The sequence below is a fragment of the Pogona vitticeps genome, chromosome 1 (assembly GCF_051106095.1).
Source record: "Pogona vitticeps strain Pit_001003342236 chromosome 1, PviZW2.1, whole genome shotgun sequence".
NCBI classification, from domain to species: Eukaryota; Metazoa; Chordata; class Lepidosauria; order Squamata; family Agamidae; genus Pogona; species Pogona vitticeps.
The window spans coordinates 235,511,980-235,537,072 of NC_135783.1; the positions used below are offsets into that span (position 1 = coordinate 235,511,980).

At 39.7% G+C, this 25,093-nt stretch overlaps 1 protein-coding gene across 2 annotated transcripts in view; it reads right to left on the reverse strand.

Moving 5' to 3' along the window:
- PTPN4 (protein tyrosine phosphatase non-receptor type 4) overlaps positions 1-25,093 on the reverse strand; it is a 149,968-nt gene that overhangs the window by 86,729 nt on the left and 38,146 nt on the right. For both annotated transcript variants that reach the window (XM_020805515.3, XM_072985244.2), the window contains exons 4-9: positions 16,231-16,273; positions 16,047-16,125; positions 11,593-11,637; positions 9,715-9,767; positions 4,469-4,589; positions 2,425-2,512 (exon numbers count right to left, since the gene is read on the reverse strand). In XM_020805515.3, coding sequence (XP_020661174.1) covers positions 2,425-2,512; positions 4,469-4,589; positions 9,715-9,767; positions 11,593-11,637; positions 16,047-16,125; positions 16,231-16,273 — 429 coding nt within the window. The remainder of the gene's footprint in view (positions 1-2,424; positions 2,513-4,468; positions 4,590-9,714; positions 9,768-11,592; positions 11,638-16,046; positions 16,126-16,230; positions 16,274-25,093) is intronic.

Sequence of the window (25,093 nt, forward strand, 5' to 3'; positions counted from 1 at the left end):
ATAAGGTGTTCTCTCAGCCAACATGTTCTATGGATAGAATTCTGCTGTTGTTCATGTAAAGTCTGCATAACTTGCCATAGCTAAATGCGACTAACGGATGAGGAGCCAGGATGCATCTTGGTTGCACAACCAGGTGCATGACCAGGTACAGTGGGGTCTTGACTTGAGAACTTAATCCGTATTGGAAGGCGGTTCTCAAGTCAAAAAGTCTGTAAGTCAAGTCTCCATTGACCTACAGTGCATTGAAAACCAATTAATCCCGTAACAGGCCGTTTTTGTTCCATTTTGGTTTTTTTCTGGTCTGTAAGTCAAATCTCAGTCTGCAAGTCAAACCTAAATTTTGCAGCCAGAGAAGTCTGTAACTCAAAAAGTCTGTAAGTCAAGCCGTCTGTAAGTCAAGGGTCCACTGTATGTAATTGAAATGTGTACTGGCACCTATCAATTAACTACAATTAATTGTACCAAATTATCAACCCTATGTGAATACAAGAGGATTCTGGCCATTTCAATACAGCATATGTAACACAGCAATGGAGGAGGAGGTTAGACAGCCACAAAAACATATTTCCCAGAATTGGCAAGACAGGAATTTTAACCAGAAATGGCCAGCTAAATGTAAAAAAAGTATTATCAGTGCATTTCTTTTCTGGCCCCTGTCTAGGCAACCCCTGACTCTGAAGAATGACTTTCTGGAAGAAATAAAAGACTTTAACCTCCCTTCAATGCCTGACTGGATCTCATGCTCATCCCCCAAACCTCTCCCACTCTTTTCTTTAAAGTTGTAGCACACAACCACAGTAATTGCTGTTTTTAAAGATGTTCCAGACATGCATTCTTCCTTATGCTCAACACAGAACAGATATTCTTAAGTGGATCAGGTGTCTATTTAGTTATTTAACCAATATATCTGATAAAATCTACTGTAAGAAGTTTCATGGCCATGGATTAATTTTTCTGTCCCTTAAAAAAATGCAAATACAATATTGAGCAAATACTCCTGGACTTTATATTAATCTCCAAAATTAATTGTTTCATGTTTCTGAAATCCACTGCCTCTTCCCAAATGGTAATTAGAGACCTGAAAATATCATAGTTAAGTTACTAAGCAGGTGAAACAGCTCTAGAATTAAAGCATGAATGGACAATGCACCTGCAAAATGCCCTAAAACTATTTTGTTTCTAAGATGTGCCTTAATGCCCTCTAGGAAGTGTATAGGTAATTTTGCTACTTGTGTGTTAGGTCTGGTATGTATGGTGTGTGGCCAGCAGCAATTTTCAGTGCTGGGGAAAAATCCCCTTCTACTGCAAAACCAAGAGGACATGCGGACACAGCCCTGCTAAAATAGCTCTGTCCAATCCCAAGAAGGCAAGAAAGACATTTTGGGGTGAAAAACATCTGTTGGGTAGGGAAATAGCTGTAGGTCTCAGGGGGATGGGTGAGTGGGTCCAGGGTTTCACTGAGCACCGTGGTAGCTGCGTGCAGCCTACTGAGTGCTTTTTGCAGGTCACAATGTCTGTGCGTAAGAAAGAGAGAAAGAGAAAGGGAGAGCAATGGATCATGCAAGAGCTGATTACCCATTATGCTGACAGGTAAGGAGATACAGGACTTGCACACAGAGAATCAAATTAATCATATGCATGGAAGAGCAAGAATCAAAAGCTCAGCACACTGTGGGTGGCTGTTAGAATGAGAATTGCTGCATGAAATGCGGTGCCTTGAAGACAGAAACAGACAAGAACTGAGCCAGCTCAAGAATAGATTCTCAAGTAATAAAGATAGGAGGAATCATAACAATGAACCAGGATCAGGATACTAATTAATTAGGATTAACTAGTATTGCAACTCTACTAGAAACTTTCTAATCTCTATGTGAAATTCAGTATTTGAAAAAAACATCCTACAATATCTAAAATATCGCTGAGAAAGGAAATTACTTCTTTATAATATCATACATATTGAAAGATTCAACTGCTTCTTTCGGAAAGCATACATGTATACTTATTGGGTCTAAATCAGGCTCTAAGTTTAGCAAACAACTGAAGTTGAGCAAACAACTGAAATGTGAGTTAAGACCGGAATCCAATCATTATTCTGCATCTTTAAAACCACAGTAGTACAACATTAGTAAAAAATATAATATATAGAATATTATCAGAAAAAAAAGCTTTCTTCTCCATTGCAATACCATAATACATACAAACTCAACTATTTGCCCAATAAGGCACAACTGGTTTCATATCCATTTTTCTCATGGGAAAAACTCATAATCATTTGTAAAGAATCTGATTCTAACCATGCTAATTAAGTATTCAGTAATCAGAACAGGAATCTACCCACTAGTCACTTCCTTAAAACATAAAAAGGAAAATAACCCTTAGCATGATGGTTACTTTTTTACTCATCAGTTATCAGTACAAACTTACCCTTGCGTAGTGCAATTCAACTCCATAGAGTTCTAAGGTTCGGGCTGTACTGAGATAACTGAATTCTGCTTCAGCTGGAGACAAACCTCTATAATGACAAGAACAGTTAAAACATAAAACTGTCCAAAATGCATGTACTGGAACTCTTATCAAAAGATAACATTTCAATATGAGTTTTTAAAATTCTATGAGGACAGACTGAAATAATTGATTTAATGTAAGCAGCACTGCAATTTCCAGGTGTACCTCAACAGAATGCCATTTCAGTTCTCTATATATAAGTAATGAAAGAATTCCTCATTTAAAATGCAGTAACAGGAGGAATCCAACATATGTATCATATAGTTTTACAACAACTTGGACCCTGAGGTAATTTACCTGTAGATCTTAAAGGAGTCATTCTTTCCGAAAACTGAATGTACACATGCAGTATTCTGGACTATAATTCAGCAAGCTACTTTGAATTTCACAAATCTAGCTGCTCTCATTATTTAGTTGTGTCCGACTCTTCGTGACTCCATAGACCAGAGCACGCCAGGCCCTCCTATCTTCCACTGCCTCCCAGAGTTGGGTCAAATTTATGTTGGTTGCTTCGATGACACTGTCCAACCATCTCATCCTCTGTCGTCCCCTTCCCCTCTTGCCCTCACACTTTCCTAACATCAAGGTCTTTTCCAAGGAGTCTTCTCTTCTCATGAGATGGCCAAAGTATTGGAGCCTCAGCTTCAGGATCTGTCCTTCCAGTGAGCACTCAGGGTTGATTTCCTTTAGAATTGATAGGTCTGTTCTCCTTGCAGTGCAGGGGACCCTCAAGAGCCTCCTCCAGCACTATTCAAAAGCATCAATTCTTCGGCGGTCAGCCTTCTTTATGGCCGAGCTCTCACTACCATACATCACTACAGGGAAAACCATAGCTTTGACTATGCGGACTTTTACTGGCAAGGTGATGTCTCTGCATTTTAAGATGCTGTCAAGGTTTGTCATCACTTTCCTCCCAAGAAGCAGGTGTCTTTTAATTTCATGGCTGCTGTCTCCATCTGCAGTGATCATGGAGCCCAAGAAAGTAAAATCTCTCCCTGCCTCCATATCTTCCCCTTCTATTTGCCAGGAGGTGATGGGACCAGTGGCCATGATCTTAGTTTTTTTGATGTTGAGCTTCAGACCATTTTTTGCACTCTCTTCTTTCACCTTCATTACAAGGTTCCTTAATTCCTCCTCACTTTCTGCCATCAGAGTGGTATCATCTGCATATCTGAGGTTGTTGATATTTCTTCCGGCAATCTTGAATCCGGCTTGGGATTCCTCCAGTCCTTTCGCATGATGTATTCTGCATATAAGTTGAATAAGCAGGGGGACAATATACAGCCTTGTTGTACTCCTTTCCCAATTTTGAACCAATCAGTTGTTCCATATCCAGTTCTAACTGTTGCTTCCTGTCCCACATATAGGTTTCTTAGGAGACAGATAAGGTGGTGAGGCACTCCCATTTCTTTAAAGACTTGCCATAGTTTGCTGTGGTCCACACAGTCAAAGGCTTTTGCATAGTCAATAAAGCAGAAGTAGATGTTTTTCTGGAACTCTCTGGCTTTCTCTATAATCCAGCGCATATTAGCAATTTGGTCTCTAGTTCCTCTGCCCCTTCGAAATCCAGCTTGTACTTCTGGGAGTTCTCGATCCACATACTGCTGAAGGTGCTCTAGGTGTGTATAATTAGTCATGTAGATCAGTGGTCCCCTTTTTAACACCGAGGACTAGTTGGGGAAGGCAGGGCACACACACCCCGTGCATGCACAAAGAGGCGGGCATGTGCTTGCATGGGCGCACTCACACACATGCAGAAAGGAAAGGGAGGGTGCTTGCGCAGGTTCGCACTCATATGCATGTGCAAAGGGGTGGGGGCGCTCGCACACGTGCACAATTGTGCACATGTATGAAGGGGCTGCATGGGGGGGGGAGTGGGTGAGAGATCTGTCTCCGCAGCCCAGTTGTTGGGGACCCCTGAGTAGATCTTTTAAATGTAATTTGTTTTTATCGCAATGCTTACATATGCTGCTGATGTAGTTTGGATACTTCTTTTTCAAAATCTTGAGGCTGGCCAGGAATAAAGGAGTAGTCTGAGAGGTAACCTGGGAAATTCTCTGAAAGGTTGTAGTCTCCCAGTTCAGCTGAAAATTTAAAAAGAAACATCTTGAGCAACACTCCACCTTGAAGACCTCGCAAAACATGACAAATGATAAAATGTTATCTCTCAAATCTTTCTACAAATGAGTTATTTTAATCCTGAAATTGTACAAAAATATTTAGTAGCAGTAAAAGTTATCTAAGTGAACATTGGGTTAATTTCAACATTCAGTTGGCAGAACTTTCAGCATACTCTTCCCTTCTCCTCCTCCTCCTTGCTTCCTTCCATGCCATTCAAAAACCAGCTCTAAAGATTTTTCAAAGCCTCCCAGACCCCCACAGGCAGTTTTAAAGAAACATGTAAGGCTAGAATAACAGTATACTGCCCACAGCCAGGGCAGACTTGATTTGAATCGGGGGGACGGACTGATTTTTTGAGGATTATCAAAATATAAATTTTTTACTTAGATTATGATCTAAATCAATTTGACTTTAAAAAAAATCACTGATTTTTATCCACCCTGCCCACAGCCATCAAACCTTAAATACAAGAAATACAAGAATATTTTTAAATCAGTTGTTTCCATTCTAATGCAGATGGAAGCAATTCTGAGTACATTCTACGGGATCCGAACTCCAAAGCATGCAAGGAATTAAAGGCCTAATAATCTTAATAATCTTATTTTTACTAAACTTAAATAAATCTTTTTTTAAAACTACTCTCATGTTAAGACCTGATGTCAGCAGTCACTTTAAAAAGCTATATTACTAATGTAACATTCTAGATTTACATTTTTATTCAAGTCTTGCCAATTTTGGGAGCATCTGCTACTTTTGTGATTGTACAGAGAAACTTAGAGCAAATCCCAGTTAAAGATTTCAAAACAAAATTCTTCTCATAAACTGTTCAAAAGTAAAAATATTCTAAAACTTGTATTCGCAAAGGCTTTCACAGCCGGGATCTAAAGGTTGTTGTGGGTTTTTCAGGGTCTTTGGCCGTGTTCGGAAGGTTGTTCTTCCTACCGTTTCGCCAGTCTCTGTGGCCGGCATCTTCAGAGGACAGCACTCTGTGCTCTGGTGTAGTTGGCTTGGGAGTGCAGTATTTATGGCTGTGAGGCTTTTGTCTTTTTCTGTAGATGGGTGATTAGTGTGTCTTGTTGTGGGTGTATTGTTATGCTAAGGAGAAGAGATTATCTGTCACTGTGGTTGATGGGTGTCATTAGCTGGTCTTTTGTGTGTAGTGATCCCCTGTCCTTGTGGCTGGGCAGAGTTCGTTGACCTTTTGCATGCTGTATTTTTGAGAGCTGGGAGCCAAGTTTTGTTGAGCTTCACACTTTCCTTGTTTTTGTTGAAGTTCTGCTGGTGCTTGTGGATTTCAATAGCTTCCTTGTGCAGTCTGACATGCACATGAAATTCTATTTCAAAATACTGAAATACTGGACAACACCAGCAATCATTATGTCAGACTCCACAGGGAAGTCATTGAAATCCACAAGCACCAGCAGAACTTCAACAAAAAAGAGGAAAGTGTGAAGCTCAACAAAACTTGGCTCCCAGCTCTCAAAAATACAGCGTGCAAAAGGTCAACAAACTCTGCCCAGCCACAAGGACAGGGGATCACTACACACAAAAGACCAGCTAATGACACCCATCAACCACAGTGACAGATAATCTCTTCTCCTTAGCACAACAATACACATACAACAAGACACACTAATCACCCATCTACAGAAAAAGACAAAAGCCTATCTCACAACCATAAATACTGCACTCCCTAGCCACCTACACCAGAGCACAGAGTACTGTCCTCTGAAGATGCCAGCCACAGAGTCAGGCGAAACGTTAGGAAGAACAACCTTCAGAACACAGCCAAAGAGCCTGAAAAACCCACAACTATTCTAAAACTATTCACCAGTTTTAAAAATGAAGTATGTGCGTCTGTTCACTTTTAGATCCTTTCCAAATAAGAACAGAACATGAGATCACAAAAACCCCAGCAGTTTCTTAAATTGTCTAATTAGCAATAACAGTTTATGGAATGTGCTAACTTGCAAGGAACAGTGTACCATCCCAATATGTTCATTATTGCTTAAATGACATAAGCTTTAAAAGGCAAAACACTGCAAATGTATGTAATCCAGTTAATATTTACATGAATAGACAGCTATGTTTTGCTAACAAATAATCATGGTGAATTTTTACTCTCTGGCTCCCACCATAATTTCGGGGGGGGGGGCACACTGGCCTGACAAAAATAAGTGACAATTAGAGTAGGCCCAATGAATCAATGGAATTTATAAATGTGTTGACTCACCAAATCCCCACTAATTCAATGAACCTAACTCTATTTGAGATTTACTACTGGATTTCAACCAACATATGTATAGTGCTTTCCACTGAACAGGTATGACAGGTCCCAACTCCATGGGATTTACAATCTAAATCCTTTTGGTGGCTGCTTGTGGGTTGTAGAACCTTCCAAGGCAGGTTAGACTAGGCCCTTCCCCTGCTGTCCTTTCAAGAAGGGGGGGGAGCCTTTTAGGCTTCTGAAAACTGAATGACTTCTAAGGAATGGGCTATTAATATGGATGCAGCACTACTACTTTTATTTCTGGTATGTTTTAAAATTTCTTTAAATTCAGTTGCTTTAGTAAGATAATCCACCGAATTATATTTCAATATTTCAATACATTTGTTTAATTGTGATACAATTTAGAAGAACCGTGGCTTAGCATCATCATTATTATTAAGCAGTCACAGAAAAACAAAAAAAGGAGAAGTGGAGGTACAGACAGCAGTTAACAATTATGGACAAACAGGACAAGAATATGTGATAGCTTCAGTTACATCTACATTGGCTTATAATAAATTACAGGCTAAGATAACGTACACTAGCTAGCACTGAGAACACGTAGTTTTAGAGACTCCAAATGAAAAAACTCCTGAACCATGACCACTATTCGGTTAGTTAGGAACTGTAGAAAGAAAAATAGAGGAGTGTGAAATAGGATGATGAAAATAAATCATATCTGGGGAGAAGAGGATGTCATATTTAAGAAAATGTATTTCAAGCAGTGTCCCACATCCTAAATGTTAATGCAGTTTAAATGATTCCATCTTAACATTTTACATTCCTTTCTGCAGTAGCATACTAGCCTGTTTCTCCAAAAATAAGACCTAACCTGAAAATAAGCCCTAGCATGATTTTTCAGGATGCTTGCAATATATGCCCTACTGCCAAAATAAGTCCCAGTTAAGTGAAACCCTGCTCTCCACCATTGTGCAGCATTGTGCAGCAACCAGAAGAAGATGACATGCCTGTATTTGAATAAATGTAGATTGTTGTATATGAAACAAAATAAAACACCCCCTAAAAATAAGCCCTAATGTGTATTTCGGAGCAAAAATTAATATAAGACCCTGCCTTATTTTTGCGGAAACATGGTATTACAACTGTGCATCCACTTACTATATTGTAGCTTCATTAAATAGAGTCAAAGTATAAGGTTGCATTGCAGATTGTAATTTTATACAGTTTATAAATTCATCTACTTTATAATAATAATGTGCCATTAAGTACATTCTGACTTATGTCAAACTTTTTCAGGGTTTTCCAGCTAGAGAGTATTCAGAGATTGTTTACAATTCCTTTCTTCTGAGGGCATCCTGGATCTATACAACTTGCCCAAGGCCACATAAGCTGGTTCTACTTGCAGGAGGCACAGTGGGAAATCAAATGCCCAGCTTCTAGCTCCACAACTAGATACCGAAGCCACTGAGTTATCCAGACAGCTCATCTACTTTATACAATACTATAAGGTAAAATATATCTGTGAAGATTCTCAGTCATCCAGGTGAAGTTATCTAGAAGCTGAGTCATGGCAACTGGACTTCTTTCTTACTAGGTTGAAATGTTTCACTACTCATCCAAGTAACCTCAGTCTGAGGAGAGTTAGGAGTTGATATATCCTCCATCTTAGTTTCAGTTCCCCCTGGTCTGAACAGGCTCATTAGCTGGACAAAGTACAATGGTGTCTTGCAAGACAAATGCCTCGCAGGACAAAAAAACTCGCAAGACATATGGTTTTGGAAATGAGGTTGATGATTCACATGACAAAAGTTCCTATGGCCATGCTTCGCAAGAAGAATTTTTTCCATTTTTTGCTCTTGCCTCATGTTTGCTGGTTTTTAAATGTTTTTCTATGATGTTGAAAAGTTAAAGTTTTTTGATTGAAATTTTTTGAAATCATCTGCACAATATATATGGCTTTAAAGAGCACTTAATAAACCTTTGTAAACCAAATTTGACTTGGTTCTGACTTTTTTGCCCATAGCAATGCATTAATTAGATTTCAATGCATTCCTATGGGAAAACGCGTTTCGCAAGATGAATTTTTCGCAAGACAACATTAACCGTGGAACGAATTAAATTTGTCTTGCAAGGCACCACTGTACTGAGGGTGAGTATTAGATGGACAAAGTACTGAGAGTGAGTGAAAAGCCCACTTCTGCAGTTCTTCTCTTCTCCACTCATTATCATGGGTTGTCAACAGTAGTTAACAGTGGTCTTTCTGGTGTGTAGTCCTGATCTTTCTGGGAATGGATGAAAGGGCAGCATGATAAATAGGACACAGATTGTATCTAAAGCCTCCACTCCTATTGAGTGAGGTATCTTCTATATGCATATGTATGGCCTCCCTGACCCCTCTCTCAAACCATCTATTTTCTGAGTGCAAAATGAGTACATCTTGCTCATTTGTCCCCAGAAAGATCAGGCCCACATACCAGAAAGAACACTGTTAACAATTGTTAATTACCCATGATAATGGAGAAGGACTGCAGAAGTGGACTTTTCACTCACCCCCAGGTCCTTTGTCCATCTAACGAGACTATTCAGACTAGGGGGAAGTGAAACCAACCTGGAGGATATATCAGGGTTCTCCTACCAACTCTCCTCAGACTGAAGAAGCTACTTGGATGAGTAGTGAAAAATTTCAACCTAATAAGAAGTCTAGTTGCCATGACTCAATTTCCAAATAAAGTAAAATGTATCTTCTCTCCCAATCCAGCTATAAACAATGCACAATTGAGAAGGCAAAAAGAACAGCAGAAATTTAAAGCATAATTTAACATTTATTACAAATTAAGCTTGGATATCATTGTACTTACACTGAACAGCATAGGAAGCCAAGAGTGCAGCAGTATTATAAGGGCAGGGTAATCTGTAAAGTGAAAAAAGAAACACACACATACCGTATTTGCCGGCGTACAAGACAACTTTTTTGGCCCAAAAAACATGCCTCCAAGTGGGGGGGTTGTCTTGTACGCCGGGTGCACTTCATTTGGGTCAGGAAGGAGCCGCCACCGCCATTGAGTAAGTGACGTGGGGCCGCGCTGGCCGGGGAGGAAGGCAGTTGGGCAGGCAGGCAGTCTGTCCGGATGGAGGGAGGGAAGCAGAGCCGGCCATGCTTGAGTGGCCAGAGCCGCCCCGCGCCGCTGAGCCACCCGCCCAGCCGCTTCCCCTCTTCCTCGCCCTCTCGCCGCTGAGCAAGCTGCTCACTCGCCCAGCCACTTCCCCTCTTCCTCCTCCTCCTCCTCCTCCTCCTCCTGCCGCCGCCCGCCCTCCTCATTGTCGCCGGCCATGAACTTCCAGGGCAGGCCCAGGCAGAGTCCCAGGCAGCCACCACCGCCGCCGCAGCAGAGCCGTCCACTCCATATTTTGAGTGGAAATGTTGAGAGGTCATCTTATATGGCCAGTTGCCTTGTACGCCGGCAAATACGGTACTCAGACATTTACAGATTTGAAACCATCTGATTTAACTGCCTATTTCAACCACACATGAAAACTGATTTGTATCATCAACTGTGCAATTTCCCTTCTAAAATAGGCAAATATACAAAGATGTTGCACTCTTTAAATTTTACATGTTGCACTCATTACATTTTACATACTAGTGCGCTTTAAATAGGAAATCATGCCATAAATTGGCACCCAAAGGGTTAAAATTATGATACATGCAACTATTTAGATAGCACTCAACATATGCACCTTCACAGCTATTTGCATAAATGAGTAAACAGTTAATGCATGCATTCTATCTGCTGATTTCCCTTTTGATCTTCCCTTCTGTTGTGATCACAAAACAAAGCAGGAAGGATTTCTTTTGCATTATCATTCAAACTAGGATTCCTGGTTGCCATTTCCAAAATAAACACAGAAGTCATGAACTACCGTATTTGCCCATGTATAAAACAACACTTTTTCTTAAAATAATTAGAGGAAAAACTGAGGGTTGTTTTATACACAGAAGTAAGGAGGGGGGAAGGGATCAAAGCGTGTTGATCCCTGCTTTCCCCCTCCACCTTTTACAAAGAAAGTGGAGGGAAAAAGCACCCTCTCCATTTTCTTTGCAAAAAGTGGAGGGGGAAAACAGCTTTTTGCAAAGAAAGTGGAGGGGGAATTCACTTTTCTCACAAGAAAGTGGAGGGAGAAAGTGATTCCTGCTTTCCCCCTCCACTTTCTTGTGAGGAAAGTGCTTTGCCCCTCCACTGTCTTTGCAAAAAGTAGAGGGGAAAGCACTTTCTTGCAAAGAAAGAAATTTTGGGTTAAAAAAGTGGTGGTGTGTGTCTTATACATCGTGGCGTCTTATACATGGAAAAATATAAGTCAAAACTCAGTCTACATCCAAGCTGTATTACTCTTGATGGGGAAGAAAGGAATTATAAAACAAACATGCGCGTGCACACCACATAGGCTGACTGTATAGATTCATCATCTGTTGTGATCCATAATCAAAATTGCACATAAATCCCAAGTATGGGATATGAAGTTTGTCAATGAAAATAAATCTACAGTAAGCTTTGTGTTACAGGTCTTCAGTTCACCACAGGATGGGCATATGGAGAAAGGTTCCACTTATCTATTGTTATATTACTGTAGCATTAGATCATTAGGTTTCTACAAGACTCTCCATCATCCCCCCACCCCAAATGATCTAACACTTACGCAATTGTCTACAAAAAATCTACTCGGCAAACAAATCTTACCTTCCAGTAAGAATGTCTTGTTTAATTTGCAAAAAATACTGGTACCTTAAAGAAAAAGGAAACACAGAACAAGCTGAAAGGTTACTACTTCATTTTTAAAGAACAAAATTAAGATCACCTTTTAACTTCAACATGTTTTTCACCATACTGCTTAAGGGAAAGGCAAAGAAATTCAAAGGAGTTATAGAAACGTCAGCAATTATTGCTGTGAAACATACAAGCTGTTTTCAGTGAATATGTAGACAAATACAGGATGTACTAATATTGATACTACATGTACTTCTCGTACACATAGAAAATTTTAATACATCAAATCAAGACAAATGCTAAATATCTTCATCTGGAGTGCTGTGATAACAGGAAACAGCAAACTTTTTCAGAAAGTATCGTTTTAAACTATTTCCTTTTCCTAGTCTACAACAATGTGTGTACAAATTCCATACTACAATCTTTAAGCCGCCTCAGAAGAATGAAATTAACTTGACTAGTCAATCTAGTATCCATAACCACCATCACCAATAATCTACAGTACTCAGATTTGACTTGAATAAAGACAAACTTTATTTGTGAGTGTTCATAAACATTTGGCCCTTTAAAGCCCCTGAATCTCAAATAATGTTCTTCTTAAAGTTACCAGCTGAGATTGGATTTCTAAGCATATCTACCAATGTTTACTCATTGGCTTCCTGGAGCTGCCAATGAAATCTGAAAGGCTGAACTGAATGCAGCCTCTACTAAGGATCCCTCCCCCACTTTAACAAACTAATAGAGCCTAGCCTTGCATTAGAATTAGAATTGAGAAAGCATCTAGTGACATAAATAGTCCTTCAAAACATACACTGTAATGCAGGGGTCGCCAACACCTGGCCCATGGACTGATGCCAGGCCATGGCCTTTGAAGGACTGGGCCACTGAGACAGTTCTTTGAGGGCCGAAGGAATGTGCGTACATGCATGGATGCCCTTCACCCCCCCTCCTGGTCCTTGGGAGAATGGTCTTCAACTAAACCAGTCCTTGGTGTTAAAAAGGTTGGGGATCACTGTTGTAATGGATTCTATGATAAATGTGACACTTCAAAAAAGAAGCTTTCATTGGAAAAAAGAATGTCCAACAAATCATAATTTCCAAAGAAGGAAGCAAATCAACACCATTTGAATACTGCCATGGAAGTATATCTCACTTTGAAAATGATTTTTTTAAAAATTGCTTCATGATCTCTTGAATTTCTTTATTTTAAATAATTCTTTAATTATTAGTATCATGGCAGGTATGAAGGCAAGGCTTTGAGGTTGTGATTTCTCACTGTGGATATCATAAAAAATGATGTCTGTTTCAGGGGAAGGAGGTTCTTCGACCTGGAGCTTAAGTGCGGAAGCCATGTGAGAGATAAGATGTGAATACAAAATAAAGTCCTTTGATGGAGAGGATGGGCCCATGTCAATAGGATCAGATTCAGGAGCAGGTATATTGGCAGGAGATTCTGGTGATGACTCGGTATCAGTATCTTGATCTGAGGCCGATGGAGTAGGCGAGGTGTCATCATCTGAGCGAGAAGTCATTTGAGAAGCATGTATTGTAGATGAGACAGGTTGGGGTACCACAGTCGATGTGACATGACGTTCCTTAAAGGAATGCTTAGCTTGCCTTAATAGGTGGATGCCTGTAGTGTGAGAATGATGTTTCTTCAATGTCGAAAGCGATGTCAATGCTGAGGGGGCTATCTGAGGTTTTGATGTCATTGTGGAAGGCAGAACAGCTTCATGGTGAGATATGGACCGTTTTGCTGACGTTGTTTGGGAGAAACCCTGGTATGCTTCCATTTGAAACTGATTGGCAAAGGGGGAAAAATTTCCATGCCAAGTTGTTGAAAGGCAAGCTGCTGGTAAGCTGGGAAAAATGGAAACTGGTAGCACTGACCAAATTGAGACATAGGAGTAGATGGTTCAATATGTTTCCTTTTTTCCCTTCGCTTCTTTGGAGACTGAGGAGGAGTTTCAGGCTCAGACGGCTCGGTTTCAAAAGCCCATCCTGATGTTGGGCTCGAATGGGCAGTGGCTGGACTGGATGGAAACTCAGTCCCAATGTGGCCAGTGGAGGGAGAGAAGCTACCAGCCATGACTGGAGCTTGTGCCGAGGGAATATGCACCTCATCCCTTTCCACTACAGATCCTGGAGCCTCAATGGAAGATTCCTCCAGTATCGGAGAGGGTGGACACTCTCCGGGCAGATCCAGGCGAACAGATTTAAATTTCTTAGTCTTTTTGGCAACAGGTTTTTCTTTCTTTTTCTTAGATTGCTCGTGCTCCTTTGGGGCTTTAGATTTAGAAGCCCTAGAAGTATTGGAGCCTTCCTTGGAATGGGGTGAAGGAGTAGAATGCCCCGGGGTGGCGGATGAAGTGTGCCGCGACGGAGCTGCTTCTGGATGCGGAGCCTCACTGGGAGCCACTGCAGCAGGGTTCATGGCGGCTTCCCAAAGGTGAGACCTCAATCTTTGGAGCCTGTGTTTTAGAGTGGGTTTGGTAAAACTTTTACAAGCCGCGCAGGACTGGCTTCTCAACAGGTACTTCCAAAGTCTTAGAGGCAGGCACTTGAGAGGAATTTCCTTCACTGCGGGAGGTGGCCGAGGAAGATGGAATTTCCATAGCTGCCGGTTGGGACAAAGATAAAGCTGAGTCCCAAAGATGTAATTTTAGTCGCTGCTGTCGCGCCTTTAAGGCAGCCTTGGTAAACGCTTCGCAATGTTGGCAATTCTGAGAAGAATGCGCTTCCCCAAAGCAAAAAAAGACAAGTGTTGTGCCCGTCGTGGTAGGGGATCTTAGCGGAGCAGACAACACAGCGACTGAAGGGCCCGGAGGGTGGAGGGGGCATAGGCGAGCCTGTAAGGCAGCCAGTAAAAAGGGCGGGAAAACGGGAAAAGCTCCCAAAGGAAGCAAAGAAACGCCAAATCCGAGTCCAAAAGGCAAGAGAATAGTCAGTAAACACGCTAAGGTCAGGATAAAAAAAAACAGGAGGAAAAAATGAAGTTTTGAATGAATTAGCAAGAGCTCTAGCCGAGAAGAACCACTTCACACGGCGGAGAAATGGAACTGAGGCTTGGGCGGCCGGAGCATGCGCAGTGTAGGCAGCCTTAAACTATGTTTCTTTTTCTACAGAGCTGGAGAACATTCCGAGGAGACCAGCGCTGGCGCTGATTTAACCCTTTTGTGTGCATTCACAGAAGACCACGATGAAGAACCATAATTTCCAAAGAAGGGAGCAATTCAACACCATTTGAATAGTGCCATGGGAGCATATCTCACTTTGAAGATGATCTTTAAAAATTGCTTCATAATCTCTTGATAAAATCTTATTGAAATTCACCTCAGATTTTCAAAGAGCTTAACACTTTCACCTAAGAAATAAGGGAATAACTGCTATACTGAAGTATGGAACAAAAGTAAAGACTGTGTGCTATAATTATTAAGCACTTTGTGCTCAGCAGCATGATCATGCCACTCTACTAGCATTATGGCTAACCCCCCAATGTGTGTGTGGCAATGAATACTTTATAAATATTGCCCAAAATCCTCTTGCACAACTATGCTAACATAATGCTAACAGCATAAATATAGCAGTTGACTGCCTCAAGTTAAGACTTCAACACAGACATTATCTGTTGCTTCCGGAGTTGTGGAACTCCATACATCAGATAACATCCACACATCTTCACAATTTGACACAATTTGCCTCGAAAGATTATGTCACTAGTGTTACGACAGCATAAGTGTGATGACAGATTTTGGACATTACACCCTAATATTCACCCTAATATTTTCTGAAAGCCAAATTCAAATAACTGAAAGTTACTCATCCCTTTGAGCAAACATAGCAGCAGCACAGATCTGCAGAGTTGTACCACTCACGCAAACACTCTTCAAACTGCTATAATTTCAGAAGAATGATTTATATCTAAAAAATATAACTAAAAACTTCTAGTATATTTAAATAGACCATTATGGTATTTCCAAGGATATATTGGAAATCCTGGCCTCATCATATATTTTTGAACTGATAGACCAGAAAGAGATTAAATAGCTGTTGTTTAAATTCCACTTTCAACCACTTGTACTGAAAAACCTACCAATACAGAGCTACAGCAATGAATGCTGAGACCTTCAAGGGGAACCCATTTAACAAAACCCACCTTTCATCAATACATCTTGCCACTTGTTAAAGATATAATTTGAATGAGTGAGTGCTGTTTTAATTATCAAAATGCTTGACTATAAGCAATATAAAATAGTAATATACAATAATTTAAATTAATATATAGAACTCAAGTCATAAACAATCTCTAAGTTTTAGTTATGCTTCTTTTGAAAATAAGCTATCACATATATACACATTTTATCTCCCATGCAATCACCCTTCCATGGCAAAACATTAACACAGTAAAGGAAGAGAGAGTCTGATACCGTGTGTATTCTTCTTGAAGCTTACTAGGATCGCTTACAAAAAATTTGACTCTGAAGTTCAAACTGTGAGGAGATCCTCCTAAAAAAAACCAAAATATCTGATTAGACTGTTTTTATATCTATTTTTTATTTACTAATTAACAAAAAAGTCATTTACAAAAACAAAAAAAAATATTTTGCTCACTCTTTAACTGTTTCCTGATTGGCTTGTTTGGATCCAGCCACCTCTGGGGGAAAAAAAGATTAACTCATTTTATTTCCTCTAATAACAAACATCATTATTGCAGCCATCTCAATAAGACAAAGTAGATCAATATGCATGCACATACGAATGTGGATTGGCTTTTTTTAAAAGTGATTTTATTTATTTATTTTATTTATAAAGTTTATATACTGCCCAACTTAGTGAGGACACTATTCAGGGCAGTTTACATAGCATAGAACAGACCTGGGCAAAGTGCAGCCCAAGGGCCACATACGGCCCGTGAGCCGCTCCTGTCCAGCCTGCCAGTCGTCGTTCCAGTCAGGTGTTCAAGCACTTGTTCAAGCCCAAGACAGACTGGATTTCTCTCACTGAACAAGTTTAGCATCAAAACCATTCATAGCTTTTTGTCTAAAGTTGAGCAGTTGCTTATCTTTAACATATCACAAAAAAAAACAGACAATAGCTACAGATCCTCCAGCAATTATTGCATAAAAGCACTTCAAACACAAGTTTGCTACATTACAGTGCAAAGCAGCACTTGAACTACACACTAGAGGGAGCATAAGAGAGGTGAAAGAAAAAAGAAACACATTTAATCTATAGTGGTGCCTCGACTTACTAACATATTGACTTGCAATCAATCTGAGCTACATCCAGCTCCAGCTGCAAAATTTTGTTTTGACTTGCGACCGGAGCTTTGAAATATGACTGGAAAAAAGGTGAGGAAAAAGGCGGGAAATTTAAATTGCTAACCATTGGTCAGCGAAGAGGCTGCTTCTCTGTAGCTCTTTTGCTCCAGCAGTTACAGAGTGCATTCGGAGGAGGCTACAGACTGCTTGGTACTGCTTTCTGAAATGCCTGTTCTGAGTGAGTACAGGGTTTTGCAGCATGGGTTTGGCCTGGGGGGGGGGGTTATGTTTCTGTGTTCTGATGTGCCTTGCAGTGTGTGTGTTTTTCGGTGTGTTTTTCCCCCAGCCAGAACGGATGCAGTGTTTGTTTGTTTTTCAATGTGTGTTTGTTTTTCCAGCTAGAACGGATTAATCGCATTTCTGATGGGTCTTGCAGTGGTTTTTGTTTTTCGGTGAATTTTTTTTTCAGCAGGAACGGATTACTCGCCTTTCTATGTATTCCTATGGGAAATGGTGTTTTGAGCTACGACCAACTTGAGCTACGACCATCTTCCAGAACCAAGTAAGTTTGTAACTCACGGCAGCACTGTAACTGCCAGTTTACTCCAGGTACAACTGTGTGTTGCTGTTTTAAATAAAAATGATTCTCTTTTAATGTCAGGATTAATGAAGTATAGGTTCATTCTGGAACCTATACCATTTCAACTGGAAATCTCATAAAAATAATTCATAAAAATTATGGGTTTGCAAGAACCACAATTTAAACCTCGGTTCGGCAAACAAACTAGTTCATGTCTGAAAACAGGTATACCTATGTTTTTTTCCCAGAACTGGGTGAATTTTCAAACACTGTAGATCCTTTGAGGAATCGCATTTTGGCTAGTAGACACAGGGAGCTTTCCAGTCTTCTAAATTCTAATATATACAGTCATGTGAAAAAGAAAGTACACCGTCTTTGAATTTTATGGTTTTATATATCAGGATATAATAAAAATTATCTGGTCCTTTGCAGGTCTGAACACTAGGTAAATACAACCTCAGATGAACAACAACACATGACATATTACACTGTGCCACTATTTTTTAACATAAATAAAGCCAAAATGGAGATACCATACATGAAAAACAAAGTACACCCTTACTGCTTCCAAAGGAATCAAGAGACAAAGTAGCAGTCAGATGCTGCTAACCAAATACCCTTGAGGAATTGATTATCAGCAAGTGTGAACACCTGTATAAAAACTGAAGTTTCAGCAGTTTGCTGGTCTGGAGTATTCAGGCGTGTGTTAACACAATGCCAAGGAGGAAACACATCAGCAATGATCGTAGAGAATCAACTATTGCTGCCCATCAATTTGGGAAGGGTTACAAGGCCATTTCCAAACAATTTAAAGTTGATCATTCTACAGTTAGGAAGATTCTTCACAAGTGGAAAATATTCAAGACAGATGCCAATCTTCTCTGGAGTAGATGTCCAAGAAAATTCACCCCAAGCCGCCTAGAGTGGTCTTAATCGACTAGATAGGCGGGATATAAATAGAATAAATAAATAAATAAATAAATAAAATAAGGTCAGACCGTGCAATGCTCAGAGAAACTGCAAGAACCTCAGACTCTACAGGCCTCAGTTAGCATGTTAAATGTTAAAGTTCATGACAGCACAATTAGAAAAAGGCTGAACAAGTATGGTCCGTTTGGAAAGGGCTGCAAGGAGAAAGCTTCTTTTCTCTAAAAAGAGCATGGCAGCATGGGGTAGGTTTGCAAAGTTACATATAGATAGACCACAAGGCTTCTGGAACAATGACCTTTAAACAGACGAGACCAAAGTGGAAATGTCTGGACATAATTCACAGCACCATGTTTGGCAAAAACCAAACACAGCTTATCAGCACAAACACCCCATACCAATTGTCAAGCATGGTGGTGGAAGGGTGATTTGGTCTTGTTTTGCGGCTACAGGACCTGGGCACCTTGCAGCCATTGAGTAGACCATGAACTCCTCTGTAAACAAAAGTATTCTAGAGTCAAATGTGAGGCCATCTGTTCAACAGCTAAAGCTTGGCCAAAACTGGGTCATGCAACAGGACAATGATCCCAAGCATACCAGCATATTTATAGTAGAATGCTGAAAAAGAAAAGAATCAAGGTGCTGCAATGGCCCAGTCTAAGTCCAGACCTCAACCCAATTGCAACCTTAAGAGAACTGTGTATAAACAAATGCCCACAGATCTCAATGAACAGAAGCAACGTGGTAAAGAGTGGGCCAAAATTCCTCTACAACGATGTGAGAGACTGATAAAGTCATACAGAAAACGATTACATAAAAGTTACTGCTGCTAAAGGTGGTTCTATAAGTTATTAAATAATAAGCTGCACTTAGTTTTTCACACATAGTTTCTCCATTTTGGCTTTATTTTTGTTAAGTAAATCATGGCACAGTGTAATATAGGCACCTTTATTTTATATGCATCTGAAGAACTCTCCTACTAAACATCTAGGCATTGCGAAGATTCAATGGTTAAAGGATTTTGGCCATTATTCCAGATGAGAGAGGAATGGGACTAAGGAAAATGAACGAACATAAACTGTGATAAAAACACAGGGAGGAAAAACAAAAAGGAATGAATAGTGGACCAGTTGCAGGACTTCAGATGCAAAGACCGGTAATCAGAAAGAACAAAAAGCCACATGTATCCTGTTTAAAATAACATTTTTTTCTAGGAAGCTGTGCTTGCCCAATTCTGCCTCTGTCTGCAATTATGAACCAAATGATGTATTATTGACTTTATGTAGAACATTTAAGGATTACCTTCTAGGCCATTGATTTCCAAGCCGTACATTTTGCAGACTGAGAAAAGGCTTTATCACCACAAAGGATCTGTCATCTAAGCCTGTGCACAATCTGTAGGAGTATTTTTATAAAAACCAGTACACAAAGGGCCTATGTTGTTCTAACAAGTTCCTTGATAGTGTAATCTGAGAAATGTGGTGATGTAGAAATTATGTTTCTTCTCCTTGTTAGATTTTGAACAAAGATCAAAATGCAACCAAATTATTAGACTAGCAACACAGTGAACAAAACTTGGTAGTTAAGATGTTGAAACTTATATGCTTTTATAGTGCACAGAGTATTTTTGACAATAATAAAATTAGAAGAGAGCAAGAGGGGCCTGTTTACTCAGCAACAGCAAACAGAATAGGTTGGATATACTATAAAAACTGAACAAGAAAGCTATCACTCAAAGAAAAAAGCTATTTAGGTTAAGAGAGATTACAGACTGAAAAACAGATGGATGTCCTTTAATATATTTTAAATGGGCATCAGGAAGAGCTTTCTAACTAAGAGCTTTCAGTACATTCTGTACTGACTGTACAACTGACAGTCTTCTAAGAACATTTGATGAGAGGATATGTTTTAAAAAGGATGCAGGGTATCATATGAAAGATGTTCAATGAATCCGAATGGGGCCACATATACAGCTCTTGAGTTTTGAGAATCCTACCTATAGGTCAGTTTTTGTTAAATTCAGAATTATATGTGATTCCCTGTGCTTACTTTCCAGCAGAATCTAAACTGTATTGAAACTGAGTAGGAATGAGGGGGTGGCAACAAAAAGAAAGAAAAACTGTTTATGTGAAAACCTGCTTTCTGAGGCACAATTATTAACAATATTAAAAGAGTGGGACAGAAAGGAATAAAACAGAAGAAAGCTGATTCTTATGAAAGGGAGCTGGGACAAGAAGGAGACTATGGTCCAGAAAGGTCATAGTCACTGTCAATCAGGGAATTCTTCAGAACAGGACAATTCACACAGAATTTTGAAATACTCATGTACCTTTATTTGTAAAAGGCTTTTTAAAAATTCTATTGGTTGTATTAAATATGTCAGAGAAGATAACGGCTGTATTTGCATAAGGGGTGAAGCTGCTTAGCATCTCCAATTGTCTTCTGAACAATAATTTGGTAATCCAAATGCAAAAGCCCATGTGTTGAGGAAACATGAAACATATAGCTAAAATCTGCTCCTGGCATTCTTTAGCAGCTGTCAGGGCTCTAGTATTCCGAAAATGCTCACCTTTAATTCTGCCCTGCACACAGCTCAAAGAAACAAGATATAATGACCCTAGGATGTGGTCCTATTTTACCATTATTGTAGACAACCTTAGCAGATCCTACCAATAGGGGAAGTGGCCCACTAACTGCCATTGATGCGCCCAGAATACTACATAGCTGCCATTTTCTTTAGAGTGGCAAGAAAAATGGCAGAAATATCACCAGAGAATGATGACCGATGCCTAACTGCTGGTTTGTTTTTTCTGTTTTTTTAGATACTAGCACATTTCTTCCAAGACTGGTAGATGAATGCTAGAGATGGGCACAAACCATGCTTTGGTGGTTCAGCACAGTTTGGCACTGCACCCGCACAGGTTTCTGTGGGTGATGCATTTCCCTCCACCACCTTCTTCATGCATTTGCCGACTCACAGGTGGCAGCATGCTTCCCTCCTCTGTCTCCTCCAATGGCTGCCCACTCAGATGAGGAGGCAGGGCAGGGAAGCCCACACTCTGCCTCCAAGAGGTTGGCCACCAAAGGAGACAGAGGGAAGCACACACTACAGCCAGTGACAGTGGCTGGCCACCAGAGGAGTTTTTGCTCATGGGTGAATGTGCTAAGGAGCCAGGGGATGAAGTGTGCAGTGCTCGCAGAAAACCTGTGAGAGTGCCACACCAAACTAGACCAAAATGCAGTTTGTGCCCATCTTTTGAATACTCCTGGGGAAGCATGAAGAAATTCCAAAGCACATGAGACTGAAATTTTTATGACAAAGATTTTTTATTTTCAAAGTTGTTTTGTTTCTGGTATTTTGTTCAGGTAAACTACATTTTTAAAAAATTTTTATGAGAAGAAAAACGATTGGTACTTATTTTAATTTAAATTTTATTATAAATACTACATAAAGCAATATATTTACCATCTGCAAGTACTGTGGTGGCTAAACTGCCATTTTCTTTTATTTACTAACCATTTTGCCAAATTATAATTTGGAAATAGTTTATTTACTGTTCATAGATGAAACCTTGTAAGCACTGAAACTACAATCAAACAATCACAAATCTGAACACCAAAGTAAATTATCCATGAGCAGAATGGAAAACTAACCACAGATTAAACAAATACAATCAGCAAAATGATGCTCGTTATAAGCTACATAATAATTCTAGAAATATAAAAAATCTTGTGGCATGGTTGTTGTGGGTTTTTCGGGCTTCTTGGCCGTGTTCTGAAGGTGGTTCTTCCTAACGTTTCGCCAGTCTCTGTGGCCGCCATCTTCAGAGGACTGGAGTCAGAACTCTGTCTGTGCTCTGGCTCCTGTGCTCTGAAGATGCCGGCCACAGAGACTGGTGAAAAGTTAGGAAGAACCACCTTCAGAACACAGCCAAGAAGCCCGAAAAACCCACAACCACCATTAGATCCCAGCCGTGAAAGCCTTCGCAAATACAATCTTGTGGCACTTTAACTGCTTTATTTTAATGTGAGCTTTTGTGGGCAAGTCCACTTCCTCAGACACAGACTAACAGGGCTATCTCTTCTAAAATCATTTTGGAGATCTGATAGAATAAAATATGAAGAAATAAATGTGCCCTAGGTAAAGATAAAGGTTCCCTTTGACATTTAGTCTAGTTGTGTCCAATTCTAGGATGCGATGCTCATCCCCATCTCCAAGCCGTAGAGCCAGCATTTGTTCATAGACAGTTTCCATGGTCACGTGGCCAGCACGATTAGACACAGAACATCATTATCTTCCCACTGTGATGGTACCTATTTATCTATTCACATTTACATGCTTTTGAACTGCTAAGTTGGCAGGATCTGGGATAAGTGACGGGAGCTCACTCTGCCACATGGATTCGATCTTACGACTGCTGGTCTTCTGACCTTGCAGCACAGAGGCTTCTGTGGTTTAACCCACAGTACCAACATGTCTCCCTATGTGCCCTGCAGATGATAAATTGACAGCATTACCCTCCTAATGAGGTATAATTAATACTGCACAGACGAACACAATGGAAAATAATTTCTAAAAACTATACACCTTATACACACATTTCACAATCATATGATAAAGTAAACAAATTTTTTTAAAAAAAAAGTGCTGGAAGATGAGACTACAAAGTTGGATTCTGCTCAATCAGCTACCGGAGACAAGGAAAATAACTACAAATAGTGCTATTCCTAATGAAGTAGTTGGAATAAAGCTGAAAGAACATTCTATTGTTCATGTGCAAAGGGGCAAAAGTAAAGTCTGATGCTGCTTAACATATTTAATAACACGGAATATGAGAAATATGAATCATGGAAAACTTATGTACAATCAAGTTGTCCCCAACCTATGGTGACCCTATTAATGAATGATCCCCAAACAGCTCCAAAAGAACCTGCCCTGCTCTTGCAAAGTCATGCCTGTGGCTTCCTTTAGGGAGTCAGTCCATCTCATATTTGGATTTCCTGTTTTCCTGCAGCGTTCCACCTTTCCCAGCATTATTATCTTTTCCAGGGAATCTTGCCTTCTCATGATGTGCCCAAAGCAGGTCAATCTTAGCTTCAATATTTCTGCCTCCAGAAATAGATCAGGGCAGGCTTCATTTGACCTAGGACCTACTTCATCTTTTTGGCAGTTCAGGGTATCCATGAAACCCTTCTCTAGCCCCACATTTCAAATGAATCATTTGTTTTCCTGTCAGCTTTCTTTACTGCCCAGCTTTCACATTCATACATGGTGACTGGGAATACAATAGTGTGGATGATCTTGGACTTGGTTTTCAGTGACACATCCTTACACTTGGAGTATCCTTTCTAGTTCCTTCATTGCTGCCCTTCCTAGTCTCAGTCTTCTGATTTCCAGTTGCAATCTCCATTTGGATTGATAATTCAAGTAAGGTATACAGAATCGCTATTATAATTTCTTCATTGTCAATGATAAAATTGTGTAGTTCTTCTGAAGTTGCGATTTTTGTCTTCTTAACTTTCAAATGAAATCCTGATCTGGCATTTTCCCTAACAGTCATTTCAAGCCATTGATGCTTTCAGCCAGGAAGATGGTATCATCTGCAGATCTTAAATTACTGATGTCTCTTCCACCAATTTTCACTCCTTCATCCAAATCTAGTCCAGCTTTCCATATTATATCTTCTGCATATGGACTGAAGAGATAAAGGGATAAAATGCACCCTTGTCTGACGCCAGCAGGTTTAAAAGGTTTAATCACCCCTGTTGAAATGTCAAGTGTCTGTGATGTAAAAAATAAGACAAAGATAAATCAGTATTCATATTATTTCAGTTTTTAATTTTTACTTGCCTCCACCTAAAATATTTCAGTTTGTTGTTCAACTGAGTTGTATAGTTCATAGCTCTCATTAAAGGTGGAAAAAGTTCTGAAATGATTTATCTTTGTCTCATTTTTTTTACATCACAGACACTTGACATTTTAATGGGTGTGTAAACTTTTTATATCCAGTGTCATTCTATCAGTATCCCATTGACCCCTGGTAATTTATTTCTTCCTAGTGCTTTCGGAGCAGCTTTTAATTCACTTTCTAGAACTGCAGGTTTTTCATCACAAGATTCTTTTTCAATGGAGTTTACCATCCTTTTTATCTCTTCCTTATAGATCTTCAGTATACTGTTTCCACCTTTTCTTTATTTTCTTCTGGTGTACTTCCCCTGTTGGTCATTCAGCATTCCTAATCTAGATTTAAATTTCCCTTTGATTTCTTCAATCTTCTGGAAGAGATCATTTGTTTTTCCTCTTTTGTTGTTTTCTGTTTCTTTGTACTGGTTGCTGCAGTAGTACTCTTTGGCTCTACATGACAGTCACTGAAAAATTGCATTCAGGGTTCTGACTCTACTCCTGTCACATTTTATGTTTGCTTCTCATTTGTCCATTACCAAGTGTTTCTTCAATCACCCATCTAAATTTTTTTTCTTTTTATCACAGGAATTATCTTTTTGCATTTTTCCGCAATAATTTCTGGTTTCATTCCACAATTCTTGATCATGGTCAACTGAATTTAGTAACGTGAATCTATTCCTTATGTTGACCTTAAACACATCAGGAATATTGTTTGAATTATATTTTGGCACTTCAATCCACTTAATGTTCTTTTGCAGCTTTACTTTAATGTTGAATATGAACAATTCCAGTATCACAATC